The following is a 26489-nucleotide window of genomic DNA, read 5'->3' as shown; positions in this document are numbered from 1 at the left end:
GCATTAAAACTATTTTAAGACATCATTATTACTATGTATACATTTAAAATACATTTTTAGAATAAAGATTGAAGGGATAGTTAGAATTTTACAACCAAAAAACAGGAGAGGTGTAGAAATTACCAGTGGACAAACGCACAATACCAGCAAATGAACAAACAAGTACAGTAAATAAATAATATGACCTACATCAATAAAATATAGTCGAGATATAAACTACGATTGTATTCACTAAAATTTAAGATTACTGTATTAAACCTGGAAATGTCCATTCACTGGTAGTGTTCATTCACTTGCTGGTTCACGCTATAAGGAACCAATTTAGCCCTGATAAACATCTAGAAACAAATTTAAGGAGGTGGAAATCATAAAACAGAATACACTGCATTTGTGGGGATTTTATGTGGAAATTTGATTCCTTTCACACTCAAAGATGGACATAATGCCTCCATTATATTACTAGACACATTCCATCCACATACCTATCCTTGTGTATCAGTGCCTATTTCCTTATAAATTGTACACTTGCGAGCAGGGCCCTCTTACCTCTATGTCTGTCTGTTATTACTCAGTTCTGTTCTTTAAATATTCATAAACAAAAAGAAGAAAAAAAGATAGAGTATTTTCATATGGTGCACTCTTTATCACCCAGCTATTCCACACATTATTATGATAATTCAATAACTATTAAAATAATAGATTATTATTATTATTATTATATTAAAACATTTGTACAAGGGACACCAATACGGCGAAATATAAAAACAATTGAAATATTCCTAGACAGGAATATAAATAGTAGTGTTGTGAATGATATCAATGAATTAAGTGAATTAAAAATTATCCAATTACCACTGTTGTATGTTATCTTTATTATATATTGTAAAATTAATTAAATCTCTCAGTATGGTATATCTCTATTCATAAAGACCTTTCAGAACAATTTTTTACAGTGTCAGTTATTATCTAAACACCATATGTATAGTATTTAATACAAATAAGGTCTATTTCCCTATTAATTTCAATCCACAGTATCGTGCCCATTAGTGCTTTTTCATAAACTATATCCACCTGTATCTTTAATTTGTAACTATTGCAACAGGGGGAAATTGACAGATAGATTGTGTAATTTTATTGCAACAATTGTTGCCTATATCCAGATTCTCCTACTCAAAGGGAATCTGTTAATACTATCTGCCAGTCATTGATATGTTTAGCACATTAGCACAATCAGTTCTCCACTTGGATTACACAGGGAGAAAGAAAAATAGCGTGAAGTGCAATTCTGCTTTATATAGCATATACTGTGAACAACATATCCGTTTTTAATATATTCAACCCATTAAATTCACAATTTTTGCAGAATGCAATCATTCACCCATTTGTAGAATATAATAAGGAGAATTTGAGAGATATACTCAGTTTAACCTCTGAGTTACAAGTATGGTTGTAGTGCAATCAGTCATATCTGTATCATTATATAGCGTGCATACATTTCTCCGTCTACGTGCTTATTGCGGAGGAAATACACAGTGTATCCAAAGTAAAGCTATGGTCAGCTTTAAAACTCAGTATGCCACGAATCACAGGTTAACTAATAGCATTTTTAACAGTGGCGCGTTTCGCCTACGGGCTGCTTTGTCAAGGCAGGTCAAAATCAAAATTAAATGTTGTCCCAATTGTAAAGCGCAATGGAATATGCTGCGCTATATAAGTAAAGGCTATTAAATAAATAAAATAAATCCATCAGACATGTATCTATTACAGGTACCATTATCACCTCTCCTAAAAATGGATAGTTGTATTTTAATTGCAAGGAAAAAAAACAAACAAACAATCATTTCCTCAATGGATGTTACTCCAACTATAGGCACTCCAACCACGCATGTTTTCCAGATCTCACATTAGGAGCAGATTAAATAATATGAGACTTTTAGAATGTGTCACTAATCATTATACTTGTGCTCCTAATAAGAAGTATGGAAACTGTTTGGTCATAAAAAGAATCATGATCAGGACTGGAAAAGAAAAAACAAACAAAAACAAGGTTACCAAATTCTCTTGTATAAAGGTCATTTCTTGTGTACTTTACGGACTCATTGCAGAGAGAACCCAATTAATGTTTTAAATGGTACTTGTGTACTTTATGTACACAAGTACCAAAAGTTGTCCCCACCTAAAGAAAAACCTGTCCCCTCGCGGGCTCGTTGTGCCCGCCATGCTTCAGGCTCGGTGGCTCGCCACAAGGTTATATTCGCCCTCTATGCCCACTTGGATGGTAGGGAATGACGCTGGACACTGGGAATGACGCTGGACACTGGCTGATGACGTCAGGGTCCTCTCCGTAAAGGGGATTTAGACTTTACCATGATTGATAATAATAATCTTAATAATGAGTGTAGGACACTTGGGTTCTCTCTGCAATGAGTCCGTAAACTTGGGTTCTCTCTTCAATGAGTCCGTAAAGTACACAAGTACCCTAAAAATAAAAAAAAACATTTCAATGGTTGGAAAAACAAGTACTGTACAATACACACCTTCACATGCTGATTGCAGCAAAACTCCAGATTCTCCGAGCAGACAGAAACATCCTTTCATAAGTTCCTTTCATTATTTCCTTCTACGTCTCCCTTCTAGATTTTCCTAAGGCTCCCCTTGACATTTTCCTTTCAGTGTTCTCTTCATACTCCCTGTCCTGCAGGCTCTCTCCTCATCATCACCCTTCAGTTCTGGCACTGAACTCCAGTACTCTGTATTAACATCAGATAATAGAGTGTCTGTGCTGTGTCCCCACGCATGGATCAGAAGAGGGGGGTAATAAAAGAATCTGGAGAGGGTCACTGTCCTGCCGTTCTACTCCTACTCCTTGTTTGTTAAATTAAGCATTTACACAGCAAAACACTCCCCTGTTATGTTCTGGTTCTCTTCCAATAGCTACACTATATCTGCTAGAATGAATGTTTCAGAGACTAACACCTGATTTATCAGTGATAAACCTGGCCGTTGTCTGGACATTAGAACAACAAAGTCCACCACTGCAAACATTAATCACTGCAAAGGTGAGAATGCTGAAATAATTGACCACTGGTGTTCAGCGGGGAGGACAATAACCCAAATGCAAAAGCAAATGCAGCAACTTGTCAGATAGCAAAAGTAAATCTCCGGCAGTGTTATTACCAGACACTGGTTTTCTTTAGAACCTTCTTAAAACCATCTTCAATTCCTCACCATGAAAGAACAGACAGATTGTACCAGGTATGGTATAAAAGTTAGACAGTAATAATGTCGATAGTCAATAGGTCGGCACTAGATGGTCGACATGCAATAACGTTGATAGGTTCAAATGGTCAACACATTTTTTTTTTGTAATTTAACCCTAATCCTAACCCTTTCCCTAGTGCCTAACCCTAACACTCGTCCCTGGTGCCTAACCCTTTCCCTAGTGCCCAATCCTAATCTAACCCTCCCCCTAGAGCCTAACCATCCCCTCTGGCAGCCTAACCCTCACCCAAAACGTAAAAATGTTGCGAAAACCATTTAAAAAAATTGATGTAGACCATGTGGACATGTAGACTTTTAACCCTGTCAACCTTTTGCACCTGACGACCCTTTGACCCCATCGACCTATTGCACGTCGACCGTCTGGTGTCGACCTATTAATTGTCTATCTTTCATCCGGGTAGCAATTATACCATGGCAGAATATAAGTAAAATTTGTCTAGGTCAGGGGTGGACAACCAATGGAACTAGTGGCACAAGAGAATATTTTAAGTGGCAATTGATACTAGTCCCTCTCCTGTTAGGAGTGCTTTTCCCCTCCTCTCCCAACTCTGCCCTCACAGAGGATCCCCTTTTGGCACGCTATACCCACTCCAAACTGAAGAACCAAAGCGTGGCCTGCATACCAAATGAAGTCTGGGCCTCTGCTAAGTGAACCACTGTTGTCCCGTTTTGTACTGCTACCATTGTAACTCCAAAATTCTGAGGCATGTCTTCCTCTCCAAACTACAACTGATTAACCTAACCCTGCAAAAAGAAAAAACAGGGAGGCCAGCAACATTTTTAGTGCCCATTTATTAATTTTGTAATTGTTTGTATTTGTTGTAATCATGGTGGCACCCCAGAAACTTGTTTGGCTTGTAATATTAAATGTCTTGCACCCAAAGAGAACAACGTAGCCTATCCCTGCCCTAGATGTATCCCACTTCTAATGTGAAAGTACATCATGCAAACATCCCAACAATAATCAAACTTGATTCGTTTGACAAACAATATTCTGAAAAGTTCCTGGAAACAAACTGAAATTGGGCAGCACAGACGAAGTAATGGTTAGCGTTACTGCCTCACAGCAATGAGGTCATGGATTCAATTCCCACCATGGCCCTAACTGTGTGGAGTTTGTATATTCTCCCTGTGCTTGCATGGGTTTCCTCCGGGTACTCCGGTTTCCTCCCACACTCCAAAAATATACTGGTAGGTTAATTGGTCACCCCCCCCCCAAAAAAAAAAAAAAAAATTAACCCGTGTTTGTGTGCATGTGGTAGGGAATATAGATTGTAAGCTCCACTGGGGCAGGGACTGATGTGAATGGCCAAATATTCTCTCTGTAAAGCGCTGCGGAATATGTGTGCACTATATAAATAACTGGTAATAAATAAATAAATAAATTTAAAAAAAATTATTGTGGCTCCATCCACAGATAACATTTACCACAATTTCACTGTATACAACATATAACTCAATCCTCCTGTATTTATTAATAACGAAAGCCAAGATATCCCCACTAATAACAATTTTATCTCAATCCTTACCTTCCAATGACTCTGTGAATGTCATTTACAATGGGATGTAGTCAGCATCCCAGCATGCAGGATGCTGACGGTCTAAATACCAGCACAGGAATCCCGACGGCGGCGGGATCCCGGCTCCAGTATCCGACCGTCGGCATCCAGAAGTTAAATATCGGGTGTTAGGTTACGGCTTGGTATGGGCCACTTCTCACCTATGTACCAGCGTCTTCGGTCTCTAAGGCGGTCAGACGCCAGGCGTGCGGGTGAGTAGTGGAAGGAGGATTCTTCCCAGGGTCTGCTAGAAATTCCATACTGCGTCTCCATGTCGCTATCGCGCTCATTGGCACAGCCATGTTGGTCTGTGTCATCTGATCAGGACCCTCCAATGGTAGTCTTGCAGTCATTCAGCTAATCTCTGCATCCAATGACCAGCTACCTAAGGGTATTTAAGTCCAGCTTCATGAACAGGAAATTGCCTGTGCAACTTTGCATCTCTAGTGACTGTTTGCTGAGACTGCGTCCTAAGCTCCACACTATTCTTTAGTGTTCTCTATCAGAGATCATTCCTTGTGTTACCCACCTCTATTCAGCATCTGGATACCCAGTTACTTATCCTTTGCTATACAGCATCAGGATCACCGAAGCGGTTACCCATAGCTATTCAGCGTCTAGAATCCCAGTGCAGCTACTGGTGACAAACAGTATCTGGATCTCCAGAGTTGTTCCCATCGCTAATCAGTGTCTGATTCATCATAGCAGATATTCCTCCAGTACATTCCTAGTTCTATCCCTTGTCTTCTCGCTTCTCTCAGATACCTACTCTGGGGGCCGCAACCTGTTCACTTGGTGCAGCAAAACCCATAGCCCGCTTGGAGGGGTCACTGGTGAATACCATCACGTGGATTAGAGTCCGCGCCTCAGGGTAGGTCTCGTCAACATCTGAGAGTAGCCTATGAGGAAGGCTTACATATTTCCTCGTCATCTATTACCATCAACTCACCCAAGCTCACCGGCCACTGCACCTGCAACCGAGGTCAACCAACACCAGGGCCTGACATCGGGGGTTAGGGGAGGCTAAGGTACTAGGGGGAGGATTAGGCAGTAAGGGGGGACGGTTAGGTTTAGGGTGCGGGAGGTTAGGTTTAGGCATCGGGAAGGGAGGGTTAGGGGTAAGGGTTAGTTTTGGGGAGCTTTATTCTACTGTCGGGATTCCGCTGTCGGAATTCTGACCGGTGGCATCCCGACCGCCGGGATCCCATACCCAACCCATTTGCAACAAAACAACTACTGGAATTTACTTCCATTAACAATCTTAACAAGAAGAAAAAAGTGCTCAAGATTTAAATTGGACTCTCAAATATGTCCCTTAACAGTTATATAGTGATTTACTGAGTGCAACTCATTAGGGTCAATAAACAAACAAACAAGAAAAGACGCATCTGTTGGTAGCATCTCCATTGACTATGACAAATACATAAAATAACATATATTCCCACAGCAGTTGAGGCCAGTGGTGGTTTATGTGAGAGGACAAAGAGTTGCTAAAGCAGCAACATTTTAAAAGTACCACCAGTTTATTTAGAAACTGACCGGGTTGGAATTGATAAAAAGCTACCTAATTATTCACCCCTGGTAGAAGTTATACCCACAGAAGTACATCGTGAAGTTCCCAAAGTAGAAGACCATTCTTTTGGCTGGATGCTGAAACTCTCTTAGAAGCCCATCAAATGTAATAGTATAATTAAAAGCAAACAAACCGCATCCCAAGTTTAGTCAGTTCTACGTGATACATGGTAAAGTAGCACTATCTCATGGTCACTGAAAGAGCAGAACTTAAAAGAAACTTGTTGGACTAACTGATCCACTTTACAACTTCATGGAGTTCCATGGGAATACAGTATTGGGATTGCCCTTTGTGATCTGCATGTGCACTTCATATAGAGTGGTGGTCCTGCTTCCAAACCGGGTCAGACCTCTTTCACACCGCGACACCGACGAGAGTTATTCTCAAGTCGGCAACGTTCGCACTGCACCAGAGTGCAGAGTGCAGTGAAACTCTTCTGCCTCCAGGCTTCAGGAAATCTAGATCTCCACATGCTGTAAACGGGACCCGGGTTAACGGCTTACACTGCCCTTTAACCCAGGTCCTTCCAGTGTCCAACCCTGGTCGCTGATCAGGTTGGATTCCCGGGCCACTGGACCTGGATTATATTATTGGGACCCTTTTCCACTAAGCCGCAACCCGGGTTATTGCAGCTGTGGAAAAGGGTTGTTGCCGTTACATGCTCGATAGAATCATATGGTTATTGTTCAGTTGGATAACATGGGCCTCATGAAAGCTGCGATTCAAATATTACAGACACCCCCTCATAGGCGTCTAAAATAATAGGTGCCCGACGGAGCAATTCAATGGTTTCACTTTTCAGACGCCAACTAGTAGCTATCATGGCCAAAAGCTCAGCGGCTAAACCAGTCTAAAGAAGTGGTTAGGGCACCCGAAAAATTGGAATTTGGACACATTTCTTCTCGCACCTCAAGAGGCTGCGAGAAGAAATGTGTTGTCATCCCCTGCAGCTTTAGGCATCCGAATGGAGCAACAATTGAATTACTCAGTCGGGAGCCTATTCATATAGACGCCCAGCAAGGGGCATCTATAACAACTGAATTCCCCCCGTAGCGTTAGTGATATATCCAGTACCTTGGCAAACTCCTGTTGCACTGCAGGGGAGCAAATCTATAAGGTGCAGACAGATCAGAGCTGCACCTAATTGTAAATGAGGCCCCATGGATGGCACTTGGTGCAGAGTCCTCTAGTGTAGTTGTGGATCCATTGAGGTGTCCCACACTAAGTGGTGGTAACTCGTTCCCAAGTCCCAGTCTGGGTGGTTGAACAGATGGTGAGAAAAGGTAAAAGGACAGTAAAATACGCCATGTGATTTGCTGGGTAATAAACCAAACACTATGCAGGAACGACAGTGTGAGGGGATTCTAGTAGAGACATTTACATGGTATGAGAAGAATGGACTGCTACAGTTAAATGTGGTGGTATATGAGGATTGTTGTCTTTGCCTTGGATTGAGGTGTATGTGGTTGATAAATATATAACAATTGGTAGACAGGAAAAAAGCATATTGATATATTTGGGTGCAGAAAGGTATAAATAGAGCACCAGCAAAAGAAAGGCACAGACCACTCTCACAGTGGCATCATGTACACATACGTATTGGCTGGCAGCTGGGAACATGTATCCTCTAGTCCAGTGACAGCTTTAGACTCCAGTGCTGCAATTAGACTGCTACAACTGACACCTTACACTGGTTCTGAGAGAATGTAACAATGTGACACACTAATTGCCTTGTGCACATTCCAGAGGTTGCTGAGGTTTAGGTCATACCACGCTGGGAATGTAAAGTGGGTGCTATCCAAGCCTCTATCACTCAGTAATAGCATTCATATTCAATAATAGACCTATTTTGTTCTGACCAACACTAACATGAGTTAGTATTCACATTTAATAAATAGACCCCTTCTCCCCAAACTCTACCCCACAGACCACCATAGTATTAGATTCATATGCCCATGACTCCTCCCTTAAATCAATAAGACCCAACCTGATTCCTTTATTATATTAAATAGCCCCACAGCCAAATAATTAGCTACCATGCCCCTATTCACATTACCGTCTTCCATGCTGTGCTGTACCGCGCAGAGGTGAGCTCTCCTGCCTGCATATGTGGGACATCACAACATCAGGTGCTACATCTCCCATGTGTCATATAGGATGCCAGCAGGGGAGGGGGCAGAAGGATCATTCACTGCTGCATATATTATGTTGGCTGGATAAGGGACAGGGGGTTTCTGGACAACTGGGAGGCCCACCTCTAAGTGCATGGCCCCCAGGCCCTGTGACAAATTTATCCTGCTCTGTATAACTGCATATAATTAACAGTTGTGTAAGAATAGTTTTTTGAAGTGTGAGAAAATATAGGTTTTTGAAAACGAAAAAAAAAAAAACAATTACACTTTTACAATAATATCAAAAATCACCGCTAACCTTAGTTTCCATAGTTTTGCATAGGACATTTTTACATGAGAGGTTTAAATGGTATTCTGGGAGGCCTGGAGAAAAGAGTCTGCTATTTGCCAGTGATGACCAAATAAGTGATGAGTTTTACCTCCTTGGGGGGGACCTTCAGACCAGCTGCAAATCGCTGTACTGTTGTATAAGCTGCAGGGAGCATTGATCGAGGCCTTGTAGAAACACAGCTGGGAAACATGAGAACACCGTTTTCAAGCAACTCATTTATCTCACTATTAGATAAATGATCTCAGTACACTGCATTTGGCAACTGCACAATGAGGAGATGATACCGTATTTCAGCAGGTTGATACTGTTAAAAAAAATTAGGTAACAATTAAGCGGCTGTACCACCAGCATGTGAACCTTTACTACACTGGCTCACCCTGGAGCTGGTGAGGATCCTCAGTTCCTCTAATAGCTCTGGTTGAGAACTGAGAGCAGGAGGACCAATCACAGGATATTGCAGCTTGTGATTGGTCCTTCCACTTAAGCTGGTAAAATATTTTACTAAGAGGGGCCTCTCCTTCTAGCTCTGCTGGCTGCCACATGTAACCATTTTCTCCAAGATCCTGCAATTCTGTAATACAATACTGGCAAATCATTCCTCCAATCCTTCCACTTATCCTCATCATTGGGGATGATGAGGGTTAAGCTGGGCATCCACTATACAATTTTCTGTCAGATATCTGTCCAATCTGGCTGGTTGGAATGAAAACCTGGTAATGTATGGGAGCAAATGACAATTGTCCATTTGCTGGCAAACACTGGAAAATAGCCAAAAATGGTTGTTCAGACAAATTGGTTAAAAAACACAAATTTAACCAATTTGAAAAAAAATTTCTGTCCTTTTTTTCAGTGTTTAAAACCATATGATCGACTGCAAACATGAAAAAGGTCATTCAGGCAAGTTGGTTAAATCTGCTTTCATCCATTTTCCGGTAACTGGGAGCAAATGGCTGATTGTCATTTGCTCCCATGCGTTACCGGATTTTCATTCAAACCAACCAACTAGTTGCATGTTTGGAGGAAAGTTGGTCTGGTGTATGGCCAGCATTAGAAGCTGATTGGATGCAACTTCTTTTTATTTATTTTTTATTTTTTTCTCTCTCTCTCTCGTGGTTAGCACTGGGGCCTAACAGTGTGGAGTTTGTATATTCTCTCCATCTTTGCATGGGTTTCTTCCAGGTGGTCTGAGTTCTACACACCCAAAAAAACACACTGGTAGATAATACATTTAATTCTCTAACTCAAACTAACCATAGGACTGATAACTGATGATTGGACGGTATGGTTTAGTGCATGCATTAAATGTTAGTAAATAACGGTCAATATGTCAGTGCTCGTCACTTTGTGGTGAGCACTGACACCAAATCTCTGGATCTGATGTACGGTGTCAGATAGCTTCAAATGCTTCAACTTAAGGTTCTTATGTCAATCCTATCACTGTATGACATGCAATTTCCTTGACACAGGAAGGTAAGAGTTCAGTGTTGGTGGATAGGGAAATGACACACTTGTGACAAAAAGACAGCGAGGCTGGTTCAGTCACACTTGAGTCGGCCGCATTGAGGGTCTCATTCAGACCCGCTCGCAAGAGGGTCGATGTTGGCCTCTGCGCACACGCAGTGGCTGCAATGCGCGTGCGCAAGCCCCGGAGCGAGAGAGAAATTCTTTTGCTCCGGGTCTCGCTACAAAAGGGGCGGCTGTTGATGTTGATCGACAGCTCGTCCCGTTTTGTAGTCGTGGTGGGGGGGTGGCTTCACAAACGGAGGAGTTCCCATGCGAACGACTGCCGTTTGTGGGCGGCCCCACTGACATCACCAGTGATGTCAGTGGGAGAGCTTCCAGCTCTATTAAAGCCAGAAGCTCTCTGGGGCTTGTGGCAGGCGAGACCCTACCACAAGGGTCTCGTCGCAAGCCCCGATGGTCGCGAGGGTCTTGACCATCGCGACCATCATCCTGGCCGCTCGTTAAAGCTGTGGGTGGTAACCCACAGCCTAGCGAGCGGCCAGGAGGCTGGAACATTTTTAATATGCGGCCGTCCTCATTCAGAGCGAGCGCTCGTATTTTGCGAGCACCTCTGAATGAGGTCCTGAGTGCACAGAAATAAACATGGATCTCCGTCTGTATGTAACGCTGCCCACATCTGTACAGCTGCATTGACCTTATTCATCAGTTTGTGAAACTAGTCGCTAAAGCTGCATACACAAATACAACGATTTAGTAAATGAACAATCTTAGTAAATGATTTTCGTCCATTTCTTTCATGGGAAAAATTAACAATCGTTTACTAAAATCATTCATTTACTAAATGTAATGAACGATTTTTTTGAACTACAAACGATTTTTGCATATTCCCTTACTGAAAATCGATGAGTTGGTCAGTCTGATTGCACTACAAACGTGAACGTGCATGAACAATAATAGTTATCATTTTAACTCAGAAACTGAACGATTTTTTCAACGATTGAATGATAAACGATATCGTTATTGATAATCGTTCAAAAAATCGTTGCGTGTGTATGCACCTTAACACTATAAAGCATGGATTTGCACCAACCCCATCCTTGGTGCAAGATATCCATCTGAAATGTAATCTCTGCATACACTCACCTGTACACACCATTAAAACACATTCTACATGTGAAGACCCTGCTGCCTGAATCAGCACCAGTATTGGGAGGATGGGCACCTTGTGTGTTACTTTTTCAATATTTCATTTCTATGGACCATCTGGCTGTCACGGTTATCTATGATTCCAATTATCTGTTCTAGAACGGATGTAATACACAGCTATGAACATCTGTGTATATGCAACACTAAAGGGACCTAGAGACCCACACCGACTTGAACCACTTAAATGGAAGGAAATTTAACTAATACACTGCCGCTCCGCACCACTCAGTCATTTAGATTATTTGGTGCACCAACAAGTAAATAAATCAAGGTTGTCGGCAAATCATAGTTGCAGGTCTGTCCACATACTAATCTTCATAAGCAAAATTACGTTGTATTGCACAAATAGAGCCATGCATTGGCACAGGAGGATTCGCTTTAGCTTGGCCATTCCACGCTGTATTTAAAAATTTGCATTGCAGTGAATTTGCTGCAACGACAACAGTCAGTTCATTCTGCTGTGCTGCGTTATTGGGGTAGTACTGAGAACACTAAAGGGCAAATACCAACAAAATATTGTATGGCCAAATGTATATATTTCACGTAAACGGTGACATTTTGCTCATCTCTACCCACAGGAACACAGGCTGTGTATCCTAAGATCAAACCATTGTACAACTGGTGCCGTTTCTCATTTTCCAGTTAAAACTGATGTTTTATAATCTCACTAGATAATAAAACATATTTTGATATAGTACATTTAGCTATGTCACCACGGTGCATGGCTGTTATTGTAGAGTTCATTGATTTCTACAGTCAACACATCTTCCAAACACGCCTAAGATCACATGAACTTGGAATAAAAACATGTACTGTTTTTTTGTGCATTCAGTACTGGAGTGTCCACTCCAAATATAATGATCAAAATTCCCTGTGTGATGGACACCACTAAATACCGTGCAGGCTAACACTTTATGCAGTGTGTATGAGCCCCTACATTCTCATGCGAGTATTAACATTTTATTTAAATATAATCTGACTTCACGCTGATCATGGAGAATGCCGATCTGCACTGACATTTATGGGTGGAGTAAAAATAAACGTAACTTGCACTTTTAGAAGCACTAGGAACACAGTCAACATGTACAGGCCATGTTCTTCCCACACAAATTAATGTTCTCTATGATTCAATGGACAATGTCTAGGTAGACACCAGATGTCAGACCAGGGGTAGCCAACCCTGGTCCTCAAGAGCTACCAACAGTGCATGTTTTCCAGGTCTCCTCACAAAATCACAAGTGAAATAATTAGCTCCACCTGTGGATCTTTTCAAATGTGTAAGTGAGTAATGAATACACCTGTGCACCAGCTAGGTGGTCTAGAACACGTGAACTGTTAGTAGCTCTCGAGGACAGAGGTTGGCTGAAAGGGACAAAAGGTTGACAGGGTCAAAAGTTCAACATGAAAATTGTCGACACAAAAAAGGTCGACATTTAATTTTATTTTTATCCCTAATCTTCACCCTAACTCTCCCCTTGGTGCCTAACCCTAACTCTTGGTGCCTAACCCTAACCGTCTGGGTAAGTGCCTAACCCTAAAAAAAACCAAAAACATGTCAACCAATTTTATGTGTCGACCATTTTCACATCAAATTTTTGACCCTGTCAACCTTCTTACATGTCGAACTTTAGTGGGCCTAACTTTTGTCCCTGTCTAACTATTGACTGTCTAACATCTAGTGTCCATCTAGACATTGTCTATGTAATTACAGTCTATCTACAGTCCGGAACCCCCAGAGGGGATCTGCATAATATTTTAAAGTTATGTATCCATTATTAATATTTATTTAAAAGTCACCACAAAGGATCCGCATCACCGTACAATAGGGGGTAGAGCATAAGTACAAATTACACAATGAACAAACAGTAATGAGTTGAATAGTACAGATGGGGGAGTTCAGATGCAGAATGGGGACAAGATAAGGGGGGAATTCAATGCGATGAATAGCCGCGGGAGGGAGCTCCCGCAGCTATTCAATTCAACGCGCTGTTTGGTCGGGCTAAAGGATTTCTTCTCGCACCCCCCTGGGAATGCGAAGAGAACTCTGACAAAAGTGCCGGCCATGCGGCTGTTAGCCAGCACTTTAGGAGAATGCCGGTTCTCGTGACTAAACACCCAGGTTAAGTAGCGAGAACCGGCATTTTCTGACTTAAGCAATTCCGACCAGGCAAACAGCGCGGTGTATTGAATAGCTCCGGGAGCTCCCTCCCATGGTTATTCATCATCGCATTGAATTGAATTACCCCCAAGAAGCATACCTATCTGAAGTTTGTGCCAAAAAGCATGTGTGCAATAGCCAGGACCAGAGACGCTGTAACATTGTTCCGCAGTCGTGGCTCCATCCCCTCTGTTCTAAACCGCGATTGTGAATGGTGTCATCTAGGGCCGTAACTAGGGTAGTGCGACCAGTGCCATGGCACAGGGCACCGCAGGGCAGGGGGCGCTGTTTGGGCCTGTCAATTTTCCTATTTACCATCATTCTCACTTGTAGCTTCCTCTTCTATTATCCCCAGCATCTCCTGGCCTCCCCTATCTCTTCCCTGGCCCTTCCCCATTAGGCCCTGGTCCTTTTTTCAGGTGCACTATCTTATGTCCGTAAAATGGGGGGGCGTCAATGCTCTCTCTGGCACAGGGCAACAAAAAGTCTAGTTAAGAATCTGGTGTCATCAAACCCCTGCACCGCCAATTGGGAAGGGGACCACATACGGGAGGCTGGCCCACTCTCTTGGGGCTACGAGAGAGACCCCAGAAATCCGTTACTCTCCTGTACATTACGGGAGAGTTGGTAAGTATGATATATCATATTAATCTTATTGTCTGAATTCCCTGGTTCATTTAATTTGCTCTCTGACAAAGCTACAGTATAAGGAACATTTCTAATACCTGAATGGTGGAATAAATTCATCTTACCCTAAATTCTATATAATGTCCTTTAAAGGCAACATCCATACACTGAGCACAGCATGACAGAGGACAGAGCACTGGTGGGGGAACAGGACAGTGAGAACATACAGACCATTGATGCAGGGTCAGAGAAAGTACACTGGAGAGGGTCACTGACAGTATGCAGAGCACCACAACAAGTGAGGTTATAAACTGTATATACAGCACAAGAGGGAGCAGGCGTAACAATATACAGAGAGCTGCAGGAAGTTCTGTGACAACATTCTACACACTGCTGGAGGATAAGTAACACTATGCAGGGGACATACAGAACCTAACATGGCTTCAAGAGAGTACAGGACTTAACCATGAGCTGCCATCACACAAACTGTACAGTAAAGAAAAATAAAAGGCGTTAATGTAACCAAGAGTTAGATTTGCTCCTTGTACCTATTATGTAACATTATAAAGCACTGAATGGAATTTAGGTGTAAATTTGCACTAAACTATTGCAATCAATCAGCAGTTGAAAATTGGAGAAAAGGTGACAGTGGATCATGGCGCCCAGAAGATGGAGGAAGTGGCGCAATACGCTGCATGGTAATGATTAATCTCATTAACATGCATACGCACCCTCGTTACTCATTCATTCTTGCTCAGAGCTTGCCCCCTGGTGGGCAGTCGCAAATAAAAAAGAAAAAAGTAGAGAAATGTGCCACTTATTTGGTCCGTTTAGTGCAGATTGCACATTGGTTGCCATGGTTTAGTGCACACTGTCACCTAAATGCAGACTGAATAAATGAGCCGAGGACCTGATTCAGACCCGCTCTCAAGTGGGTTGATGGTTGTGCATAATTCTTTCGCTCTGGAGCTCGCTACAAATGGGGCGGCTGTCGATGTTGATCAACAGCTCGCCCAGTTTTGTAGGCGGGGTGGGGGGGGGGTGGCTGGACAAACGGAGGTGTTCTTGAAGGAACGCCTGCCATTTGTGGGCATCCCTACTGACATCACCAGTGACGTCAGTAATGAGCTTCTGGCTCTATTAGAGGCGGAAGCTCACTGGTGCTTGCGGCAGACGAGACCCTACCACAATGGTCCCGATGGTCGCTACCATCATCTGGCCGCATGCTAAAGCTGTGGGCGGTCACCCACAGCTCAGCGAGACGCCAGGATGCCGAAAAAAAAAAAAGTGGCCGTCCTGATTCAGAGCGAACTCTCGCTTTTTGCGAGCGCCTCTGAATCAGGCCCTGAATCTTTAGCACGTTCAGAGTATGCAGATCAATCATCCCCGAACATAGCAACCTGACGGCAGTCGTCAGGTTGACCGTCATATTCGGGCGATGATTGATGTTAAAAACTACCAGCGGACGCGCGCATCACTGGTCGTGTTTAACCTTTTACTGACCAATTTGCAGGCGATTACCAAGCGATGGAGCAATAACGACCGTCGTTATCGCTCCATCACTAGGTTTAATCGCCTAGTGGATGGGCAGCATTAATCTATCACATTTCCTTAAAAATTGTAATGATTCATTTGCACTTAACAAGCCCAGAACAAGAATCAAAACATCAAGTGTACACATGTAGGTCGCATGTTTCAGACAAAACACAGAAATGGTCATTACTTAAGCACAAGCAAAGCACAGTGGGGAACATCTGAATTATCATAAATGGCAGAGACTTGCTAATCTAGCCAGTGCCCTATGTGTGCGCATTGAATAGCGGGGTGGTGGAGCCATGATGACCTGATTGCAGTGACATCCCCCAGGCACTGAGTCACTGAGTGGGCTTTTTAAAACTCGACAATTATGCACCATGTGTGTGTTCACAAGCTTACACAATAAATGGTCACAACTCAAGGGGCAAGATGTATAGATCAACCTTTATCATACCCAAATGAAGTACCCATATTCCTGGGTGTTTTCCCGCAACATGCTATTTGGATGAAAAGGCTTCATGCCCTCATAACCAGTCACATAATGGCCATTTACATTAAGAGCTACCACACATACTTTCCTGAATTACAGCAGTCAATCCCCTTTCATGCTCAGATCATGACAATGTTCTGCATACATGACCATTCATTTTAAATGCATAATTTCATATCAGGCTACTTAAACTGTCCGCTCCTACACCCATGCTCTTGCCCTGGAAATCCAGTCCTACTTTACATCTCATCTCATTGGGCCTGATTCACGCGATCACACACGCAGACCTGCTGCGAAAATATGCTGTTTGCAATCGCAAAGCCAGCAGAGACTCCCACTACCACTTTCGCATATCCTTGCAGTGCTGCGTATACATTGGGAACATCGAGTAACATCGGCACCTAACGCGCGATTACGACAGGTCTGACCTTACTCAGAAATTGCTAACGTCATCACACGCAGTGAGTACTCAAGCTGCGTATGCCATCGCAGTGGCTAATTTATGCACGCAACGGCGTTCAAACGGATAGGCACGCCAGTGTTTCTCTGACCATTCCCCCGTCACCACTCCCAAACATTGACGTCTCGTCCCTTGACCTGCAATGGCTTTGTATCTGCCTAGGTGATCGCAGTGCGATCGTAATGCAAGCTCACACACACCGTCATGCACTGTGGTGCATATGCAGCATGCATCATTGGTCGATCTGTGTACACTGTTGGGATCTGTAATGAATCAGGCCCATTGCCCACTAATGCTAAACATCTCTTCACTACCTCCAACTGTAGTTGTAGTTTGGTAACAGCTACAGGCTTATTGCTCTGGAAGCTACATTGGAGGAACAATAGGTGGCGCTGTACTTAAGTTGTCATTGTTGTAGATTTCTCTTAGCTGTGACGGTGTACTTTCTTCCAGAAAATGGTTTGATAATTGTCCATGTTATGAAACATACATATGCTGGTCACAAAAAAAAATTTTTCCCCACAATCTTCTCTGCATGTTGATGCTTGAGCAAAGAAGCAGATTCTGCAATACCAATTTGTTCCTTAGTTCAACATTAGAGACACCATTGGCTACGATCATGTCTGTCAATTTAAGAATAAGATCTTAATAATAAGATTGACCCAACCAATGCAGAATGTTATCTTTCTCTCACGTATTCCTTTTCCTTACATTATGAAGCAGGCGACCTTATGTGCACGGTATTCCAATGAATAAGTTCTCACTGAGAAGTATGTTCTGGCTAGACTAATCTGCATTTGAGCCTGGTGGCCAGATCATTTTGTCATCATCAGTAGCGGCACTTGTTCCAGCCCAGGTCTGTGCAATCGCATTGTCACCGCCCGGTTCCCTCCCCAAAACCTAACTCAGACCTAAAGTGTCTGGCAGTGGTCACCTGTTGAACGATTTCTAATAAAAGCCCCCAAAAAAATCTGCTTTGAGGTAATCGATTAGCTTGTCAATAGTTATGGGGGGGAGGGCATACAGTTTTGGGCTATTTACTGGTACAGGTGCCTAGGTAATCCGTACTAGATACACCCACAACTTTCTATAACAACTAAAGATCATGTTTGCTAATGTTGGAACAGAGCAGATTGCAGTTAAAGGATGGCAATTTTACTGTAGTGAAGAAATATCCAATGCTCATACATGGAACAAGCCTTTAGTATACCAATCAATCTCTCCAATTACCTTCACTTTTTTGTTGAGAAACTCAGATCCTTCTCCAGTGTTTACAGAGAAGAGAGAGGAAGCTTACACAACGTTGTTTTATGTAGGATGATGGAAACTTGTGTATATACAAGGGCTACCACTACACCTCACTACTTCCTGAAGCACCCCTACAATAACGTCACTGACCGCAATGGCTTTCTAAGTGTACACACAGAAAGCAGTGGGTACACCAATAACAGACCCTTTCAGTTCTGCTTCAGCTAATGAATACTCAACATTTTTTAATCCACACGCCCACCAGAACAGCCTAGGACTTCTCAATCCACATTCTTACTACATATTTATGTAAGTAGGTATTAAAAAAAAAATGATATGTAAATGCCCCCACAAGAACAAAATTATTCTAAATATCCCTGCAAAAGAGTTGTGTATGGGAGGGTCAACTTTAAGGGTAGTGGCACACAGGCACTTTCTCAGCTTCAGAACCCTCACAATTAATTATTGTAGTGCTGTTATCACAGCTGGAAAATGTGGCACTTATTCAGCTCACAGCTTGTAACGAGCACTTACAGTGCTCTGTGTGTCAGTCTGCTCAAATATAATGTATTTCAATTGGAGAGTGTTTCATAGAGTACTTTGCAGACAAAAGCAGAATAAATGGTTTGTGGAGTATCCTCTCCATGCTACTTCTTTAAAAAACATATTATAATTTGAAGCAATTTAACACCGTGCTTTAAATATGACACTGAAAGCGCGCGTGTGATACCCCCATCAGGGAGGAAATAAGATAAATGGCTAGAAAAGCAAAGGGATAACTGTTTTTAGCTTGGCCTTAAGGCGCAGTTTAATTCTAGATGGGATAATTGCTCCCTTTGCAGCAGGGGCGCCTCTATCCATAAGTTTTGTTTGATACCAGTCATCACTATCAGTGGGCAATTACACCAGACATAAGACTCATCTGAAAACAGGATATAGAGGGAAAACTTCTGCACCAGTAGGTATGCTTAAATATAACTCGCATAAGAACCCCAAATTAGGAAATTCACCAATGTATTGAATGGTAAACTAGTAGGGGGGGCAGCCGAGGACAATGTTGGATCACTGTGGAAAGAGAGAAAGAAAAGAATGTCCTCTTTGTTGGCGCACTATAAAGTCATGAATAAAATTTAACTTTTATTGTTGCTATTAAAATAACGAAACTTCCATAAAGTGAAATATAGTGAGAATAATTAAAGATGTGGTTTAAAAAGAAATTAAATAAAAAAGGCTGGTGTCTTGTGTCTCTATTTAGATTATTACAATAAGTATATTATTTGGTAATTGATTACCCACTAGGTATGAATACATTTTCATGAAACCTATGAAATTCCAATAGATTTTAATAGGATTAAAGTGTGCACTGCTGGTCTGATAAATAATGAATCATTAATACCCCTTTTCCACCAAAATTCCGGGTCTGATCCGGAGTTGGAACAAAGTTCCTATCCGGATCAGACCTGGAATTTAGCCGGCGCTCACTCGGGATATTCCCGAGTCGGTGCCGCTCACACCGCAGTCGGGTCTGCATAGACCCGGCTTTGCCGGCGTGAAAGTGGACGCTTGGAGATGACTTCATCTCCAAGCGTCACTGAAGCCGGACCAATCGGCCGACTAGCAGCGCACTCCAGGTCATCGTGACCCGGAGTGCGCCGTACACAAAGCAGGGTTTCACGGGCTACGCCCATGTAAAACCCTGCTGGTTACCTGGGTTGGATAGCTGGGTCACCCGGCGATCCAACCCTCTCCCCTTTTACACCAGGGAGCTGCCCGGGTTAACCCTGCAATAACCCGGGTTTTACTCCGGTGTAAAAGGGGTATAATAGATGTCTCCTCTAGTGTTAGATGTAACTAGCAATGTAAAGTTAACTGAGGAAGATCAAATAAATCTCAGTTACAGTAATCACCTCCGTGTGGGGAATGATAAATGTTGCTGCTGGCTTCTAAATAAATAAGTTGCGTTATTTTTAAACCACATCTTTAATTATTCTCACTATATTTCACTTTATGGAAGTTTCGTTATTGTAATAGCAACAATAAAAGTTACATTTTATTCATGACATTATAGTGCGCCAACAAAGAGGACATTCTTTTCTTTCTCTCTTTCCACAGTCATCTGAAAACAGGCATGTTTTTATGCATGCTCAAATCTGCATAGCACCCAATTCAGTCCACCTGCCCTCTCTGAAGTTTGTTTACATGAGGATGCCCCATTACAGCCCAGTTATGCCAATTCAGTGGCAAGTGGAGATTTGTGCGGTTTGCGTACGACTCTTCATCGCCCGTACTTGCGTACGCTTGGTTCACAGAGTGAAAACAGGCAAGATACCCTCGGAAAACAGACGAACGTACAACTCTGCATCAGCGCCTAATTGTATATGTCGGTGGTTGCCAGACTCGTTCCGCAAGGCACCGTAACGGTCCAGGTTTTAAGGATATTTATAAATGACCACAGGTGAATTAATTAGTGCCTTATTCATTTTGATTAAACCATATTTGCTCAAGCATGGATATCCTTAAAGCCTGGACTGTTGGGTGCCTTGAAAACTGAGGTTGGGAATCACTAGTATATGTGTTACAGATTATATAAATTACATTTTGGGCCTAATTTTGAGTCTCTAGCAAACTGGCTGTAAATGGGGTCAACTGCGGAGGCTGGTAGTCAGAGAATCCATAGGGCTAATGCAATGGTTTGTGTGTCTGCAAGCGGGAAGCTGTGCCGCCCACTGATTTTTTTTCCAGGTAAAAAAAACAAATCCCAGATGACTGCTGGTTTCGGGGCTAATTGAATATCCCCCAGGGGATCAATTAGTCACAGTAAATTACCACAGCTAATTTAAATTCCCCCCTATGTATTTTAAGACCACTCATGAACTAAAAAAAAATTTGAATGTGAAGATCAAAGACAATACATTTCATTGGCTGTACTTTACATGTGAGAAGCTTGCCAATATCTATCTTGGATGCCTGTTTGGAATATCTATATATCTACAGTTTGTATATACTGTACTATATTTATATCTATATAGAGCATGAACATGGTTCGCAGTTCTCTACAGATGATTGGAAACCTATAAACTGTAAATGGAATTACGTGTTTCGGAAAGGAAGAATAAAGAGTTTCTGAATTGTAAAGTTTATGATCCACTACATTCATTTTCTGTATTTAAAATATATTTACCTACCAGATTGAGGGCCTGATTCAGAGCCGGACGCTCTGACCAGAGCGCTCGCTCTGAATCAGGGCCCTCCTACCTAAAAATGGAGCGGCCAAAAAGATGGTCGCGATGGTCAAGACCATCGTGACCATTGGGCTTGCGACGAGACCCTGCGGTAGGGTCTCGCTGCCGCAAGCCCAGGAGTGCTTTTGGCTCTATCAGAGCCAAAAGCACTCCCACTGACATCACTAGTGATGTCAGTGGGGCCGGCCCCAGACGGTAGGCGTTCCCATGGGAACGCCTCCGTCTGGGCAGCAACACCCCCGACACACCCACCAAAGGGGGCGTGCTGTCAGTCACCATCGACAGCACGCCCCCTTTGGCGCGAGACCCATAGCGACAGCTTGGCTGTCGCGCGGGTCTCGCACATGCCAACGACAGAGCTCCCACCGTCATGCGCATTAGGGCACCATCGACCCGCTTGCGAGCGGGTCTGAATTAGGCCCTGAGTTCCTTAACAAAACAATGTATGATCAGTGATCGCGCTGAGCGAAAACATTTGTGAGTCCCCTAACTTTGTTGGCGCTTAATCCACTGTTTCTTGATCCCGACACATTATGGAAGGGTGGGGCAAGACAGTGATTGGTACAGTGCTGGGGTCAGGTGGCAGTTGGGGGGTAAGGGTAGATATTAGGGGGGGAGCGGATCAGGAGGTCTGTGAGTGCAAACGCACCGGATTTGGGCTCCTGCATTCCCACTTTTAAATCTCTGCTTCCAGTGGTTTCCCTGGGTCTAACCTCCCGACTACCCCCAGCACTTGCCTGCTTGTCTAAAGTCAACTACACACGGTACGATGTGTAGCCGGCGATGCGGTGCCCAATAATCCACCAACATATTGGGAGGTCACCACACATGGAGCGATCCACTGCCCAACCACCTGATATGCCCGCACCCCTCGCCCCACGCATAGTGCTGCATGGGTTCATACAACGCTTCTACATATCTCTTGTGCAGCATGAAAGATCTGGAGGAGCGATAAACGATCCCACAGGAGTGCGCACTGGCCGATATCATACCCAAACACGGAACGATACAGCAGCGATATCGTACCAATCCGTCGGAACAACCTGTGTGTGGGGCCCTTAAGATCTCAGCTGTCGGTTTGTGGGCGTTCGGGGCCTGCAACGCCACTGAAAGTCAAGGACTTGCCTAGACCTGCAGCGGCTGGCCGGGGTATTCCTCTGTACAAATACAGTGGAGCGGGCAGGTAGATACTGTAGGCTGCGATTGGCAGGAGAGACTACAGGTGGTGATTGGCTAGGGTGGATTATAGTGTGCCCTATGGGACCCGCTCATCTTCTAAAAGTGGGTCCTATGCAGCAGTTTCCAGGTAATATATGCATATTTGCAAAAAGATCAATAATAGCACCAATCTGACTTTCTGAAATCTTAAATTATCCCATCTCTGGCATACTTTGCTGGTCAATATTTCACATACATACAATCAACATGAAGTAGTAAAAAAGTATAATAACCAATAAATGAAAAGCAAAAAAAAAAAAATCTCAAATTTGGTGACTCAACAAGACTTCAAAGAGGTGAGACTGACAGCAACAAGTATAACATCAGTGATGTAATAGGGAGTTAGATCTTACTTACATAGGCCCGTATTCAATTAGATTCGCACCCGCGATGCTTTTTCGCCTGCCGGACTTTTCGCCTGTATCGCGTGTTTTGAAACTTTTCGCGATTCCCCATATTCAATTTGAAGGTACGCAAAAACGGCACCTGGCGAAACTTGAACAGGCGGAAGTCCTCTCCAAAATGGGGTAATCAGCCTGACACCCCCCAAAATATGAACTGACATGGGGGTTCACTATGGATACCCCCAAATTAGCCTGCTGAAGGTATTTGGGGTATTTAAATGGTCTCAATAGGTACTGTTTTGCGTATTCGCATAAGGGATGAAGAATAGCATTTAAGTTTTTTTTTGGTTAACATAACTAATCCCAGCAAATTTTGGGTACCTGAAAATGGGGGTAGCAAATTTAAAGTTGCTAAAGTAAAGTTTAAAAAAAATCGTGAAAATTCCACCTGCCGCAAGCACCAGCAAAGTAAAAATCTCCTGGGGCATACTTGGGGGACCCCCCTGAGTCTATTTCGCTAGTTTTTAAGTTTGTCCCCCAACCTTTAACTTTTTCGCCCCCAAAATGAAAGTACTTGTTTTTGGGTGTTCTAAAGTGTTTTTGAATAATTTGACACAGTTTACCTTTGGGGGACTGTCTTAAGGCTGCATGGGGGTTCCCGGAACGTTGCACCCCAAAACCCCAATTCTGCACTTTTTTCCACCTGCTGTTCATAGGCGAAACTTTTTCGCCGGATCCATTACATTGACTCTAGCTTTAGACTCCTATGAAAGCCCCTCCTCACAGCTACAGCGGACTTGCTGATCAGAAACTGATCATACGCTGCCCATCCAGAAAGTGCCGTGTAAATCCATCACTATATGAAGCATCTCAGCCATGCCACAGCTGAGGAATTTATTCACAGAGAATATAGAGATCCTTACATCACTGAGCTATACAGCAAAGAGCAGAGAGAATATAGAGATCCTTACATCACTGAGCTATACAGCAAAGAGCAGAGAGAATATAGAGATCCTTACATCACTGAGCTATAGAGCAAAGAGCACAGAGAATATAGAGATCCTTACATCACTGAGCTATAGAGCAAAGAGCACAGAGAATATAGAGATCCTTACATCACTGAGCTATAGAGCAAAGAGCACAGAGAATATAGAGATCCTTACATCACTGAGCTATACAGCAAAGAGCACAGAGAATATAGAGATCCTTACATCACTGAGCTATACAGCAAAGAGCACAGAGAATATAGAGATCCTTACATCACTGAGCTATAGAGCAAAGAGCAGAGAGAATATAGAGATCCTTACATCACTGAGCTATACAGCAAAGAGCAGAGAGAATATAGAGATCCTTACATCACTGAGCTATACAGCAAAGAGCAGAGAGAATATAGAGATCCTTACATCACTGAGCTATACAGCAAAGAGCAGAGAGAATATAGAGATCCTTACATCACTGAGCTATACAGCAAAGAGCAGAGAGAATATAGAGATCCTTACATCACTGAGCTATAGAGCAAAGAGCAGAGAGAATATAGAGATCCTTACATCACTGAGCTATAGAGCAAAGAGCAGAGAGAATATAGAGATCCTTACATCACTGAGCTATAGAGCAAAGAGCACAGAGAATATAGAGATCCTTACATCACTGAGCTATAGAGCAAAGAGCACAGAGAATATAGAGATCCTTACATCACTGAGCTATAGAGCAAAGAGCACAGAGAATATAGAGATCCTTACATCACTGAGCTATAGAGCAAAGAGCACAGAGAATATAGAGATCCTTACATCACTGAGCTATAGAGCAAAGAGCAGAGAGAATATAGAGATCCTTACATCACTGAGCTATACAGCAAAGAGCAGAGAGAATATAGAGATCCTTACATCACTGAGCTATACAGCAAAGAGCAGAGAGAATATAGAGATCCTTACATCACTGAGCTATACAGCAAAGAGAATATAGAGATCCTTACATCACTGAGCTATACAGCAAAGAGCAGAGAGAATATAGAGATCCTTACATCACTGAGCTATACAGCAAAGAGCAGAGAGAATATAGAGATCCTTACATCACTGAGCTATACAGCAAAGAGCAGAGAAAATATAGAGATCCTTACATCACTGAGCCATACAGCAAAGAGCAGAGAGAATATAGAGATCCTTACATCACTGAGCCAAAGAGCAGAGAGAATATAGAGATCCTTACATCACTGAGCTATAGAGCAAAGAGCACAGGGAATATAGAGATCCTTACATCACTGAGCTATAGAGCAAAGAGCACAGAGAATATAGAGATCCTTACATCACTGAGCTATAGAGCAAAGAGCACAGAGAATATAGAGATCCTTACATCACTGAGCTATACAGCAAAGAGCACAGAGAATATAGAGATCCTTACATCACTGAGCTATACAGCAAAGAGCACAGAGAATATAGAGATCCTTACATCACTGAGCTATACAGCAAAGAGCACAAGAACTGCTAGTGACTCTCTGTGACTTTATGGGACACAGTATAGAATATAGCTGGGGCACACCATGTACTCCCCAAAACATGAGCACCATATTAATCAGTAGTGGCTATGTGACACCCATACCTAGAATACACTAAATACATATATAACAATAACAATCACTACCACAGAAAACCACACATCATGACACATTTGCAGCATACAACTAGTAGGTTAAACATCACAGCTGCGACTACTTGTTGGTAGTTTGCAGACAGAAGGGAGCTACAGGATGGACACATGACAGCTTTGTACCGTGTACCTCAGTTAGATGCATTGTCTTCTCGACACGTCCAGTCTGCTGTCCTCCCAGCGCACAACTCCCCGCACAGCCCATGCAGGACACATAACATTACACGACAGACGCAGCACTACACCAAGTCAGGCAGCAGAACAGACAGAGCCCTCTGTGTATTATGTGTAACTGTCTGTGAGCACTGTGCAGTGCTGCGAGCAGAGCTCCGCCTGGGGGCGGGCAAGGGAGGGCGCACTCACTATCAACACTACTGTCAGATTACTATGGGGATCTACATTATCTTTAGTAGTAACTACTACAGGGATAGAACATCATAACTGCGCAGCTTCATCGTAAGTTCTGTATATTACTGGCCAAAGTTGTTTTTCAGCACCGGGAATTATATTTATGCCAATTCCAGCAAATTACATGGTAAGCCCCTAAGCATTGGATACATGTGTTCATGTGGTTATATATATATATATATATATATATATATATATATATATATATTATATAGGCTTGGCATATTGTCCATTCAATTTGGGACACGTGAATTTCTTTGATGAAAACCAGGTGAAATGGAGACTTGAAGTCAGCCAGCCACAGAGTCATATGTGTTCCGAATTAAAGGGATGATAGAAATCACAATTCCCCTGAGGTAGAACGAGCAATCAGGCAGCACTGAGAGACCTGAGTGAAGTATAAAACATCCTGATTCAGATGTTGGCGCAATGCTGATGTTTGCGCAGTTGGCCAATGTTTTTACTACTGCGCACGTGTCAGAGTTGCACCGCGCATGTGCCACGGTGGATTAAGGACGGCGGTCGTAGTGTGGATTTGGACGCACAATGATTGACAGGTAGTTAGCAT

General features: G+C 42.9%; 1 protein-coding gene across 1 annotated transcript in view; it reads right to left on the bottom strand.

Moving 5' to 3' along the window:
• Nucleotides 1–25865, bottom strand: part of TNS2 (tensin 2) — a 136459-nt gene extending 110594 nt beyond the window's left edge. The window contains exon 1 of the mRNA XM_088469152.1: nt 25644–25865. Coding sequence (XP_088325278.1) covers nt 25644–25718 — 75 coding nt within the window. The 5' untranslated portion in view covers nt 25719–25865. The remainder of the gene's footprint in view (nt 1–25643) is intronic.
• Nucleotides 25866–26489: the final 624 nt, after the last annotated feature.

Source organism: Taudactylus pleione, unplaced genomic scaffold, assembly GCF_031769625.1.
Source record: "Taudactylus pleione unplaced genomic scaffold, aTauple2 ptg000089l, whole genome shotgun sequence".
NCBI classification, from domain to species: Eukaryota; Metazoa; Chordata; class Amphibia; order Anura; family Myobatrachidae; genus Taudactylus; species Taudactylus pleione.
This window is presented reverse-complemented; position numbering and strand designations above follow the sequence as displayed.